Source organism: Haliotis cracherodii, unplaced genomic scaffold, assembly GCF_022045235.1.
Source record: "Haliotis cracherodii isolate W230 unplaced genomic scaffold, xgHalCrac1.p SCAF_5, whole genome shotgun sequence".
Taxonomy (NCBI): domain Eukaryota; kingdom Metazoa; phylum Mollusca; class Gastropoda; order Lepetellida; family Haliotidae; genus Haliotis; species Haliotis cracherodii.
Window position 1 is genome coordinate 52,108,254 of NW_027266308.1, and position 15,104 is coordinate 52,123,357.

Consider the following 15,104-nt stretch of genomic DNA (forward strand, 5'->3'; position numbering starts at 1 on the left):
TGGGATCGATGACATGTATCAACCAAGTCAGCCAGCCTGACCACCTGATCCCGTTAGTTGCCTTTTACGACAAGCAGTGTCGCCTTTAACGGCAATGACACATTGTCAGTACCTCATGGAGAGTATATTTCTCAATCAACCATCAACACATACTTTGCAGTGTGGTTGCTACTTTTAATCAAGGAATCAAACTATGGCCTGGTTCCTTCCTTCAACATCAGGAATTGTTGTACCTCTATTAAGAATCTTACAGTTCTACTGGCTAATCCATACCATGTGACGAAACAAAACATTTGAATGTTGACCTCAAAATCTGTGACTGACACTGTCCTCAAATATTGACTCATCACGATCAGTATTGACCTGTCACGTGATGAATATTGCCTCGTCTGCTAGAAAACAAGATGGCGTCTGGTACTAAATGTCCCGGTTCACAGCCAACTTACAGTAATGAAACAGTAGATGGTTTAAAGGAATCCTATACTTTAAAGAGAATTTTGGTATAACATAGTAAATAAAACAAAGATCCAAGGACCCCTGAAGTGGTCTGTTTTCGCATACTGACCTCATAATAAGTAATTACAATGTATTTGTATAACAATAAGATTCGCAGAGTTCCTGCTCAAAGTCGGGTTCATTTGCCTTCCGTGAGTTACAGTCACCGTTCATTTGTTGACTGAGACTAGACACATGTCACGACTACATAACATATCAGCTGTATGCAGACTGAGTGATGAATGAACAATCCTGTCATGTACTAAGGATGCAGGTGACACAGTGGATACAATCGTGTGATGTACTAACGACGCAGGTGATACAGCGGTGCTAAAAGGACTAAAACAACATGTGAAATGTCTATGGTCCAGCCATGTAATACAGTTAAAATACACATATTCACAATAATTTAATACCATACATGCATGAAAATGAATAATAAATTAAAAACATGAGTGAGTGAGTAAATTGGTTGGGATTAGCTTCGCTATAATAGTATTCCAGTTATATGACGGTGTCAGCTTGATGTGGGAGGAAAGCCCACGGTGATGCAGGTCTCAGATGTTTACCACTTCAGTGAAACCTATGGACAACCAGGATTCGAACCCATGAATCTGCACAACCACATTCGACACCTGGACCATCCATGCCCCCAACATGACAAGAGTGAGTGAGTGAGTGAGTGAGTGAGTGAGTGAGTGAGTGAGTGAGTGAGTGAGTGAGTGAGTGAGTGAGTGAGTGAGTGAGTGAGTGAGTGAGTGAGTGAGTGAGTGAGTGAGTGAGTGAGTGAGTGTGAGTATGGTTTTATGCCGCTTTTAGCAATATTCCAGCAATTTCACGGCAGGGGTGAGTGAGTGAGTGAGTGAGTGAGTGAGTGAGTGAGTGAGTGAGTGAGTGTGAGTATGGTTTTATGCCGCTTTTAGCAATATTCCTGCAATATCACGGCAGGGGACACCAGAAATGGGCTTCACACATTGTACCCATGTCGAGAATCAAAGCCAGGTCTTCGGCGTGACGAGCGAACGCCTTAACCACTAGGCTACCCGCCCGCCCCCAACATGACAAGAACGACCAGTATCCAATGTTAACTTTACAATATGTAGAGATTCATTCACCCAGTGTGCTGACAGTGACACACAAACATCCTGGTGGTTACATCTTCAGCTATGTTGTGCACAGATAACACTGTACAACACATCCACACAATCTTTCAAGTGTTAACAGCCTTGACTTTCAATAACATTCAGATCTACCATCACCGACAACAAGCATTCATCACACAACCATGTATGCTACAACACGTACGCCCTGTTGAGTACAACTTCAACATGGGTGTCAGAATCTCTGTAGAGATCCAGCACCACCAGGAAGCGCTGACTGTGGCAGTTCTCTGCTGTGTGTAGGAGCTGGCGGACAGTCAGTACAGACACTTCAGATCCTTCCTGGCTTGTTTCTGTGTCGTATTTCCCTTCTAAGAAGTCAGCAAAGTCTGTACGCTTTGGGAAATTAACACAGCTAACATCTCGCAGAGAATGTAAAAGAACACGAGTATTGAGGCCTTGCCATGTTGTTACAAACATTTCCTCAGATTCCTGGAACCTTGGCCCTGCAATTATACATTAGTTATAGAAATAACACAAATTGTCTCTTTCAGTCAGGTCAGCTAAAAAAGGAATATTTTTTGTTTGTTTAACGCCGCACTCATCAATTTAACTTTTTTGGTTACAACAAATTCCATTGCCAAACTAAGGTACTGTAACATGCAAACAAGGAATCGTCTCAAACTACAGTTACAAACCTCCAACTTCCGGCTTTGGCTGGTCAGTAGCTGGGAGGTTGATCCAGGTCAGTTTGTCCCCCCGGTGATAATCTACTGGACACAAATGACTGTTGGACACTTCGTGGTCCCCCACAGAATCAAAGCGGTCAATGTTCTGATGTGTGTCAGCATTGACAACTGTTTCCAAAGGGTTACCTTTCTGAAGAGGAGCAACAGAGCATGAGACAACTTACTTTGGGAGGTCATCCAAAAGTCTACTCCCCAAATCACACAAACTTTATGTAACCCATTATTAGTTTTACTACTTCAACAACCACATCAACATGTTATCATGGAAGGCAATGCGCATACAAAATGTCATCAGATGTATTTAAAAAAAAGAAAGATGGGCGGGGAAGAGGGGATGCAAAACTCCCTATTTCTGCTAACAACAAACATGGGGTACTTGGGGCCAAATCTATGAGTCACAACCTTACATAATTAGTCTGACACCAAACTTCATCCCTTTACAAAGTTTTACACTTTACAAACCTGTTTTTTCTTTGATTTTCCCTGGGCCATTGTTCTGAAAGTAAACAGGAGGTTGAATATTGATCTTAACAAACTGCCACCTCAGTACCTAAGATACTACTTACTTGACTATGCTAGTCGTAATAGACTAACAGGATGGGGTGGTCAGGCTCGCTGACTTGGTTGATGCATGTCATCATATCCCAATTGTGTGGATCGATGCTCATAATATCAATGACTGGATTGTCTGGTCCAGACTCGATTATTTACAGACTGCCATCATATAGCTGGAATATTGCTGAGTGCGACAACAACAACTACAAACAAACAAAACCTTAGGAAATATTTGTATGCATCAAGGCTGAAAAACAAAACCAAGGACTCGCAGGCAATGACTATTTTCATCGTCTCACAGTAATGATAAAATACTCAAATGTGACAAGAAGAAAACAGTCCTACTGACGTTTCTAGCCCATGGAACTTGACAGCAGCTAACTTGGCCTGTACGTAGAGTCGTATATGCTGCATGTAGCTGCATCTCTCCAGGGTCTCTCTCCACGCACTGCATGGGGTGATCTGAAACATTACAATCTTCATCAACACACACATCATGTAGGAATCAGATCTATAGTGGGTCTTTAACCTTGGGCAGATTGTCTAATTTGTGGGAGATATATATATCATATGAAGTTATGACTTTGTTATACAAAATAGAACTTCTTCATCATTGATTATTATGTCTTTGGACATTTCCACAGGATTTTGTAGGATGCTGATCAATGACCTGCAATGTACCGTTATATCAATGACCAGCAATGCACCATTATATCAATCACCTGCAATGGACCGTTAAATCAATGACCTGCAATGTACCGTTATATCAATGACCTGCAATGTACTGTTATATCAATGACCTGCAATGTTCTGTTATATCAATGACCTGCAATGTACTGTTATATCAATGACCTGCAATGTACCATTATATCAATGACCTGCAATGTACCATTATATCAATGACCTGCAATGTACTGTTATATCAATGACCTGCAATTTATCATCACGTCAAGGTGTTGAGAAGAATGAGTGAGTGAGTGAGTTGGGTTTAACGCCGCTTTTAACACTATTCCAGTTATATCATGGCGTGTCAGCTTAATGTGGGAGGAAAGCCCGAAGTGATGCAGGCCTCGGACGTTTACCACTTCGGTGAAACCCACGAGCACGGGTATGGTGCTGACAAACCTAGAAACATAATCGGGGCGAACCGGGATTCGAACCCACGATCATAGATTTCTGGCGTGTCCAAGGGACGCAACTCTGCACGGCGAATTGCGGCGCCTTAGACGGCTGGGCCACCCGTTCCCCCTGTTGAGAAGAGAACTCCAACATTTACTGTTACATCAATGACCTGCAGTGTACTGTTATATCAATGACCTGCAATGTACTGTTTTATCAATGACCTGCAATGTACCGTTATATCAATGACCAGCAATGTACCGTTATATAAATGGCCTGCAATGTTCCGTTATATAAATGACCTGCAATGTTCTGTTATATCAATGACCTGCAATGTACCGTTATATCAATTACCAGCAATGTACTGTTATATCAATGACCTGCAATGTTGTTATATCAATGACCTGCAATGTACCGTTATATCAATGACCAGCAATGTACCGTTATATAAATGACCTGCAATGATCCGTTATATAAATGACCTGCAATGTTCTGTTATATCAATGACCTGCAATGTACCGTTATATCAATGACCAGCAATGTACTGTTATATCAATGACCTGCAATGTACCGTTATATCAATGACCTGAAATGTACTGTTATATACATGACCTGCAATGTACCATCACATTACAGTGTTGAGAAGTGAACTCCAACACTGACTGTTCTATCAATGACGTGCAACATACCATGATGTTAGGGTGCAGAGACTTCAACTCGGCGAGACTGTGAGGTAGTGGGGGGTAGGAGAAGTAGCCACCCACAGACATGTCCAGGTCCATGTCATTGAGACGTCGAGACAGGTTGATCATCCACGCGCGGACGGAGGGGGACAAGGCGTGTTGGGATGTCACACACTGGAAACAAGGGAAGAAATCAGAGGCTTTGCAATCATAACAAAAGTTTCAGGATTATACCATAATAAAAATATATTTCTCTTTGACACATGCATGATAGGGGTCTCTCCACCAATGTGCAGTACCACTAAAAATGGTAATCCTTGTCAGGTTTATACATATATTAAACTGAAAGTCCTGTGGAACATTTAAAAAGCATGGCAGGTTCAATCTTTAAATTTATCAAAACTGCAAATTGCATATAACATATTCATGATATTACGGACAATTCTATTCTGGTAAGAATTACACTCAAACTTCAGGGTTTCAATGTTGATTTTTTTTCAACCTAACATTGAAACCCTTATCTATATATGGCTAAAACAAATAATAGTCTTGGTTCTCAGGTACAGTCCTCATCGTCATAAAGTTTGCCGCACGTTTCATTTTTATTTCCATTTAAAAAAAAAAAAAAAAAATATCCTTAAATATTCCAAGTCCAACAGTAGTCGAATACTGTATTCCAGTATTTTACTTATCAAGGAATACATTTATGTAGGGAGGCCCTTCCCAGGTTGATTGTACACAGTTGTTTATTGATTACATAACTGTTTATTGGTTAGATACTAGTTTGAACACTACACACTACACACTATCCCCCACCCCCTACCCCAAAGATGCTGCCCGCCCTATATTTTTAAAAAACATTGCCTGAGAACTAATGCTTTTATTTTTTAAAGCCTATGATAACAGACTTAAAGCTTCTGAGCCAATTTCAGGCTAGTAGTTTCTGTAAGATTACTTGATTTGAAACTCTCCTCAATTTGTGGCTCTCTAACACTGTTCTAAAAGCAATATTGAACTGAGCGATGTCCATGTTTGTAATGATACTAATCTTAGGAACATGATCAACATTTCTGTATCAGTTGTCAGTGCTCTCTCAAAATGTAAGGTCAACAATGCACACGTTCCCGACCACCTCTTCAATCATTCTACATAAAGGCTGGCATGACTGTATTACAATACCTGTGACAGTGCAGTGGTGGTGACGTAGATGTGCCGGTGTTGGCGAGAGTGGTGCAGGGAGGCAAGGTTGTGCCTCACCCTCACATGTCGACACATCACTACTTGGTGGGGCTTGAGGCTGTCAAAAACAGCATCCTAAAGGATGCAGTGGTTGGAAATGAAAACAGTAAAATAGATACTAGGTGCAGTTTATCATGTATGAATGAGTATGTTCTTGATACAGCTAACAATCGTAAGTCCTTACTAAAGTATACAATTCAATTTAAAAGACTTGGATTCTTGTTTCACAGGTGTCCCAGCTGCACCCTTCATGGAACCAGCTACCATTTGAACTCAAAAACTGTCCTGTCTATTCTACGTTCAAAGCATTTCTCAAGCCTCATCCTTTTCTGCCAAGCCTACCTCAAGAAACTTTCTCATTTGTGCTTCATGCACATCATAGTGCATGGAGTGAGTGAGTGAGGATGGTTTTACGCCGCTTTTAGCAATATTCCAGCAATATCACAGCGGGGGACACCAGAAATGGGCTTCACATATTGTACCCATGTCAGGAATCAAACCCGGGTCTTCGGCTTGACGAGCAAACGCTTTAACCACTAGGCTACCCGACCGCCCCCATAGTGCATGGAGATTAGTGTGTCATAAAAGAGTGAGTGATTGAGTATGGTTTTATGCCGTATTTAGCAATATTCAAGCAATATCCCGACAGGGGACACCAGAAATGGGCTTCACACATTGTACCCATGTTGGAAATCGAACCCCGGTCTTCGATGTGACGAGCCAACGCTTTCACCACTAGGCTACCCTACCGCCGCGGATGTCATAAATGATTGTCATTATTATTTTTATTATTAGACTTGGATGAAATTATGTAGATTAAATAGAAAGAGCCCTTATTAACAGACCGAAGAAAAGCTTGGGGGGGTGTCATGTTAACGTGATCCATGAGTAAACTGTAATATAACTACTGTAATGATAATCAGTCACAAAACAACAAAGGTTTCGGACAAATCCACAATGCTTACTCTGAATGAAACATCTCAGAAATTGGGTGCTGACTGACCTGTCCCCTGTACATCTGAAGGATGAAGGGCTTGTTGTGGGTGTGGTCACGGATGTGGACCCACCTCCTCAGCCAGAACCCTCCGCTGTCCCCTTGTGTCCGACCTGCACATACACACACAGACATAGCAGTTGCAGTAGAAACTCTGATCTGCTTACCTTCGGGCCCACTGGTAACTTTCTACGATTTATCATTCATAGTCCAACCTCGCTTATCCGGACTCTCAAACATGGTCAGATTTTCTAGGTAGCTGACTTCCTTGTTAACTGACCGGAGTTATCTCCCCTACCCAAATTCTACCGAGACATAAAAATACTCTCGGTCACCATTTTTATTGCATGATAATTGATGGGATCACAAGACAAAGACAAGACAACTCACCCTTAGTGGCTTCCCTCTCCACACGTCCGACATACACCACCACGCCAGCAATATCACACACCACGTTGTCTGGCAGTGAACTGTAGAAACAGACACATTTACAGTCAAGCTACCAACATGGAGCAAAGCTATAAAGGGTCCAGATGGTTTAAAATGATCATAAAACACCAATGGTAGTTTCAAATTCTATCATAAAAGTTTTTTTATCCGAAAATCACAATGAACATGATGAAACACTAAAATATTATGCTAAGTAAGAAAAAACAAACAAGCATGCAAACATAAACTCATTCTTGGTTCCTGATCATGATCAATTCATACAAGTGGGATACGATGCCATGCTATCAACGAAGTCATCTGGTCCATTTAGTCGTCTCTCATGACAAGCTTAGGTTGCTAGGGACCTATATTCTTACCCGGAATCCCATGGTTGGTTGGTTGGTTTGTTGTTTAATACCGCACTCAGCAATATTCCAGCTATATGGCGGCGGTCTGTAAAATAATCGAGTCTGGACCGGACAATCCAGTGATTGACATCATGAGCATCGATCCACACAATTGGGATCGATGACATGCATCAACCAAGTCAGCGAGATCCCGTTAGTCGACCTTTATGACAAGCATAGTCGCCTTTTACGGCAAGTATGGGTTGCTGAAGACCTATTCTACCCCGGATCTTCACGAATGAAGAATCCCCATGAATGACTAGGACAATAAGTAGCAATGGCTCACATGATGTACCAAGTTAATGTAGTTCGGATGATCATGGGGATGTTCTACTTCACAGTTACCATGGTTACGCACCTAAGTTGATTTCTTGTAATTAATCGGTACTTCAACTCCGCCAAGCGAAGTAGACTGGGTAAACTCCTGTTGTTGAGGATCAAAATCTCTCCCTTCGGATGATGAGCATTCATATTAAGGTCAATAGGGTAAAGGTCAAGGCCATTTTCTTGTATATGCCACTGGTAATTTATGGAGAAGCTTTTCTTCACTGTAAAATTTCTCAGCATCAGAACAGATCCTTCCTTTATTCTGAATTGAGAAGTGGAAAGTCAGTTATCATGGTTAAAGGAAGAGTTTCATGAATGATAAGATTGAAGTCTACATGAACAAAACTAGAATAAGAATGTGGTGTGGTGTGGTGTGGTGTGGTGTGGTGTGGTGTGTGCGGTATGCGGTGTGGTGTGCAGTGTGGTGTGGTGACGTGGCGTGGCGTGTCTGTGCAGTTAAGGAGAGGAGCCGACATACTCACTGCTTCAAGTATTGAAGACACACAACATTCCACAACACAACAGTGCAGTATCCAGACTTGTCACACACCAGCAGGTGATGCTGAAACAAACAGCATCCAACATCTTCAAATGACGCTATGTGAATACACAAGCAAACTGCAATATTACAAGGACTTGAAACTTGAAACACCTTAACCAATTACGCAGTCATATCAATGTATAATTACCTCAGCATAGCAAGAGTAGGGCAAATGTACAAATTACTAACCACGAGAGGGCTTATCCACCTAAATTCTAAAACATCCACTTAGCAAAACAAACAGGCACCCAGCCATCCAAATATCCACCAAGCCACCCAAACATCCACCCATCCACACAACCATTCACCTAGCCACACAAACATCCACTTAGCTTCCAAAACATCCACAAAGCTATGCAGACACACACCTAGTCACACAAACATCCACTTAGCTTCCAAAACATCCACAAAGCTATGCAGACACCCACCTAGTCACCCAAACATCCACTTATCCACACAAACATCCACTTATCCACCCAAAGATCCACTTAGCTTCCAAAACATCCACTTAGCTTCCAAAACATCCACAAAGCCATGCAGACACACACCTAGTCACACAAACATCCACTTAGCTTCCAAAACATCTACACAGCTATGCAGACACACACCTAGTCACCCAAACATCCACTTATCCACCCAAATATCCATCAAGCCACACAAACATCTCCATAGCTTCCAAAACATCCACATAGCTGTTCAAACTCCTACCTAGCCTCCTACAACCCATCCATCTCACAGACCTTTACAGTTTGTTATAAGAAAATAAGAAAAGAGCCCCAAGTCTTTATCAAACTTTATTCACTGGTATACCATACCTGGAATGGCCACTTGTCTGTTTTATCAGGCTTTGCATAGTTGAGAAGACGAGACTTGCGGACAACTCGGACTAGGATGGGAGGTTTGGTGGACTGAATGCGACCCCACCTGGTGGCTAGCTCTTTTATGCAGCAAAGGTCAAGGGTCAGCGGTTCATCCACATCATTCTGGGCTGGAACTAGGATTGGATTGACTTAATAACCATATGCTGAATGAGTTGTGAGTGAATGTAAGCGAGTTGGGTTTGACACTGCTTTAAACATTATTCCAGTTTTATCACGGCATGTCAGCTTAATTTGGGAAGGAAGCTGAAGTGATCCAGGTCTTAGATGTTTACCACTTTGGTGACACCCACAAGAATGGGCATGGTGCTGACAAACCTAGAAACAATCTGGGCAGATCTTGTTTTGAGCATACAATCATAAAGCGTCCAAGGGATGCACAGTGAATCAAGGTGCCTTAGATGACTGGGCCCTATGCCGTCCCCCTACAGGCATCTAGCTCCCTTTGAGCCCAAAGATATATTACCAGATAAAATAAACATTCTTGTTTCATCAGTGTCAACGCTCTTTTCGGCCCCCCAAACAGTAACAAAGTGTGATTACGTTGTCAATCAATACCTATCATGAAAAACAGCTTGCCATTTCATTGGTATCCTTATACTAATTCAATATATATTTCCAAAATACATCATGAGAAAAGCCAGTGGTTGACAACATGATCTATGATCCAAGTTCCTGGGGTACACATTGGGTATACTGACCCACAATCAGTCAGATCACACATTGCGGCCAGGTGATCCCCTACCTCGTTTAGGTGAAATGGGGTTTAACGTCGCATTCAAGATTAATGCACAAATATAGCGACGTACATGCACATGTGCGTGTGTGGCTACTTATCCGAACTCATGCCGATTTTTATCATGTTTATAGCACTATCCCACTGAGATATCATAACATGAATACCCCCCACAGACACAGTATACTGACTCCAAGCCCACCAGTCCTTGTCTTAGCTTCTTAATGCCGACTCCAGGCAGGGTAACAACAAGTATCATCTCTTAACGTCTTTTGGTATGATGCAAGGGGGGATTACCCCCCCGAGCTTCTGCTCTCCGGGCAGACACTATGCCACTAGACCACAGAGGTGGTCAACCCCCAATGTAGACATGCCAGGATGTTACACAACCTACTCACCTGTATCTTCACTTTCGGGAACGACGACATCACTGCTGGTCCACACACTGACATAAGAACCCCTCCCAGATGCTATGGGGATTCTGCCTGTCTGTCGCACATTAGACTCAGGATACCATGGCAAATCATAGCTCTCTGTAGGGATAGAAAATGTAGTTGGACTTAATAATCTTAATAAAGCTAACATAAGCATGATATGTCCCATGCTTAATGTTACTTAAACAAGACGGCCCTACCATTACCTACAGTTTCACACTGTGAAATTGAAAATGAGCATGACAGTTAAGGGGATCTTGTCCTTGCGCTAAAAAAGTGATTACTTTGTTAAAGATTTAGAGAGTTCCTTAATAGTAGATACAAATACTGAACATGCTAAAGGTGCAAAGCTCAGGGACGACCCTTAATTTCAGACCAAACAATTCCGAACAAAAAAAGTCAGGGATCATGAATATTTTTGGGGATATTCTAATCAAATTGTGTGCTTAGTTTTCCCTAAAAAAATATCCCCCAAAATATCATGATTCCTAACTGTTATTGTTTGGTATATTTCATTAATGACAACAGTTGTCATTATCTTGGAGTTCAAGCAATATTCCAAGTTAGACACCATCATGACCTAGAAAACATTTTTTTACTCACTGCATATGCTGCAGCTATACTAGAAACATACCAGCATCTACATGTTCTACCACTATACATGCTCTACCCACAGAACATGTAGTAGAACTGACAGAGTACAATAGATATTAGCAGTTAGCTCATTAGTTATCTAGTCTACTAAAATATTGATATCAACAAATGAAAAATCAATGTTAATCTTACTTATGAGCGAGTATGTTTTTAAGCCGCTTTAAGCAACATTCCAGCAATATCATGGCAGGGGAAACCAGACATGGGCATCACACATTTTACACCTGTGGGGAATCCAACGTGTGCCTTCAGCATGATAAGTACAGTCAAGCCTTGTTAATCTGACACTCGTTAATCCGACGATTGGCTATATCCGACACAAATGGTGGGAACGGATTTAATCAGTGCTATTTAGACCCGTTGATCCGACAGTCTCACACTCCGACTCCAACACACCTAATTTGCAACAAATTGCTGAAATCGCTCATTAATCAGTCTCGTTACTCCGACAGTGATCAGTGTACTCCATGATCATCTGCCCGCGAGTACACAGCCCTGTGTTTTGATGCGAGACGAGTCAGTGAGTAGCACAACAATATGAATATTTCATTTGTCTTTTTCCTACGTGTTTGTATTGTTATCTATCGTGCAGTTGTCCAATTTTCGATCACGAATGTTTTTACAACCTAATTTCGTTTATCCGACATAATCATATGCAACCAACAATGTCGGATTAATGGGACTTGACTGTATATACTTTAACCACTACGCTACCCTACTGCCACTCTTCTTTTACTATTTCAGAAGCCAAAGTTGAATAGTAATAAGTCATAGTACCAATGAAGTCCTCAGCAGTTTTCTGTCCAGTTACATGAAGTTCCTCAATGATAATGAGACTTTCTGCCTGTAAATCTGTTTCATCAAATCTTGCTTTACACTTGTTAAGACACACTGTGCTGCCCACACGCAACTGAAACATATTATTATCATCATGAATATCACAATTAGTGTTACCATGTTAACAACAATAACATAACAAAAACCATGAATCTAACCATGTTAGGATTCAATTGTACATGTTGTACATAGTTTTAGCATATTCAGCTTCAAAATGCATTCATATTGAGCAACCATTGGCTACAGCAAAAACAAACCATTCGATTTAAGAACAAAATATTTTCAGATTTTGAGATGAGCATACTACTATGATAAACTTACTATATTTTAAGACATGCTTATAGTTAACTGTTTTGAAATCATTGTTAATGCTGAGCTTCATGAACGTTATGAAGAAGCCCATTCAAATCATCCCAATAGCTCTCATATTAACCTTGTTCTGTTGCACATAAAAGTTGAGTTTATTAGACAGCAGCAACTTTCTCTTTGTTGAGGTATCAGCTAGCGTGATGTCGTGCACATCCAAAACTTGACTTGTGTCAGAGTTGGTCTGTTTCTTAAACTCAGGATCTGTTAAGTAACGATTGATACACAAGACCTGCAACAGGAGAAAGGTTAAATATGAATGTTGTCAAAAATGCAGTTTAATTGGGTTTACTCAGCATATAGTTAAGACTTCTGCCCGTACCTCCCCTAAAAATATATATATGATTAAAAGGATTGAGCTGTAATGCATACAAATATAACTTTTGGAGGAGGGATATGGGCGGAAATCTTTCAAAAAAATACTTGATGCAGCATTATCAGGGGTACTAAAGAAGGCCTCTCAGTAAATGACTGAATCATACAACACTCAATCTGTTCATCATACATCAGAGTCCTTTATACATTTCAACTATCAATAATATATTCAAATTCATTTACAATCTCAGTATTTGACTTTCCAAACGTCTAGCATTCATCAACTGGGGTTGCAAATGAACGATGCTAAAAACATAATCATGCTAAAAACAAAATCAAAACAGTTAAAAGCAACGTTAGAAACTGGCACTAGTCCTATAGTAAATGGTAAACTGCCTAATAGTTAAGCTATCACAATGACTGGTAGAAATTTGCCCTTTTTTAGCTATATGTTATCATTATAAGGGCTAGGGGACTAAAACTGTGTTACTAACAGTGTAGGTTCTATCGCTGTTAAAGTAACTTATTGATGCGGATACACGGGCTAAAGCTTGCAAATAATCAACTGATTTGCGAAAATATCAAACGTGCTTGTATCTAAGCGTCATGCCCGACTATTAAGGGGGCATTGTATACTTGAAAATTATAAACACTCTTCCTTGATCATCAACTGTCGATAACAGTTTCACTTCCGAAAAGAAATAAACCAGAATATACGACGAAACAAACTCTTCGGTGGAAGTAACAGTACTAACACGTGCACGAGATATCACTTACAATAAAGTTTTCAGTCTGGAGTCCTACATCATCAAGTTCTGCAATTCTTATGGCATCTTCCAGTTCTCTCAGGTTGCTGAAAGAATCCAAATTTGAGTCTGCCGCCATATTTGCCGTGGTTGTTGTTAAAAGTTGACGTTGACAAATATCAATCAGAAGAACTACATCCGCATTCCAGTGCCCCGGATAGTGGATTCAACATTTATGATGGTCGGCCGCCGGAACTACCCGATGTTTTCCAAATGGAAAAACGCGGTTATTACAAAATTCAGAAAAAAATATAAAACGTACTTTGTAAAAGGATTATTTACATAGTTTTTACAACCAAATCATATCATGTTGTCGTAGTACAATGGGTCAGGTCAATTTATTTATATATTACTAAAATAAAAGAAATATATGCATTTGCTTTGTTTGACTGAAATTGTGTTGTAGTAACAATTTTCTTTTCAATATTTCGATGGAGGAAAAACATTTCGTTATATTTTTCATTTGGGGGCTAATACTTATAAAGTGAAAATAATCCATTTCACCGTTAAGATGTTAAGAAATATTACTTACAGTAATGACAAACATTGCAAACATTCAATAAATGTCCATTTTGCTAGCGAAAGAATCCTCATTGAGTTTTGGTTATGTAGGCACAGTCCGGTTATGAATAGGCAGTGTTTGTTATCGGCGGAATGGCTTGTTTTCACTTTATAAGTATTATTTATCACATATGCAACTATCTTCGTTAATTAATCATCGCAATATGTGGAGCAAAGAAAAGGAAGTTTGGAAGTATAGGAGCACTTTTATATTTCAGTTTATCAAAACAAAGAATTGAATAGATAAACGTTTTTGAATATTTTTGCTGAGGATGAATTTGTTTCATATTTATGAATGCTGTCTTAAACATTGCACATCACTTTTAGCCACTTGAATATATATATTCGAACGTAAACATTATGTAATGTAATCACTTGGGACAGGTTACTGCCGGACGTTAGACTCACTTCGTGAGTCAATTTCAAGTGACGAGGACTATAGTTTGTGATAATACATTATAAAAATACCGAGTCGCTTGAATGATAGCTTATTACAAGTTGTTTAATTTATGAAAATTATGATATTTATAATAATATTTGCGTAGATACATAATCCTCTCATTTTTAAAATAAGAACATTGAAACAGATAATGGAATTCATCACGCGAGCTACACAAATCTTGAAATGACATTGTCTTTCATTAACATGTTTAAGCCACCTCACTACTTCTATGGATAAAGATTGATTTGCAGAACGGAATTTAAAAAAAGACAAGCAACACAGATACTCTGAAGCAGATATTGTTCATAACCAGATATGGGTTTTATCCAACTATGATAACTACCATTTGATAACATCATGGAACCTGACCACATCTGATAACACTGGCCCCTTAGCCTTCGATCAACATTATTTAATGACCATTCCTTTGAAATTAT

At 40.1% G+C, this 15,104-nt stretch overlaps 1 protein-coding gene across 1 annotated transcript; it reads right to left on the reverse strand.

Annotated features, from left to right (window-relative positions):
• Positions 1–1,616: 1,616 nt before the first annotated feature.
• Positions 1,617–13,743, reverse strand: LOC139444022 (RPA-related protein RADX-like). Its single transcript, XM_071224924.1, has 15 exons — positions 13,636–13,743; positions 12,611–12,775; positions 12,118–12,250; positions 10,651–10,785; positions 9,454–9,632; positions 8,580–8,659; positions 8,129–8,359; positions 7,325–7,404; positions 6,944–7,047; positions 5,881–6,015; positions 4,708–4,875; positions 3,249–3,361; positions 2,807–2,840; positions 2,294–2,474; positions 1,617–2,101 (listed from the first exon to the last, which is right to left on the reverse strand). The coding sequence occupies exons 1-15, from the start codon at positions 13,741–13,743 to the stop codon at positions 1,788–1,790; spliced, it is 2,160 nt and encodes a 719-aa protein (XP_071081025.1). The 3' UTR covers positions 1,617–1,787.
• Positions 13,744–15,104: the final 1,361 nt, after the last annotated feature.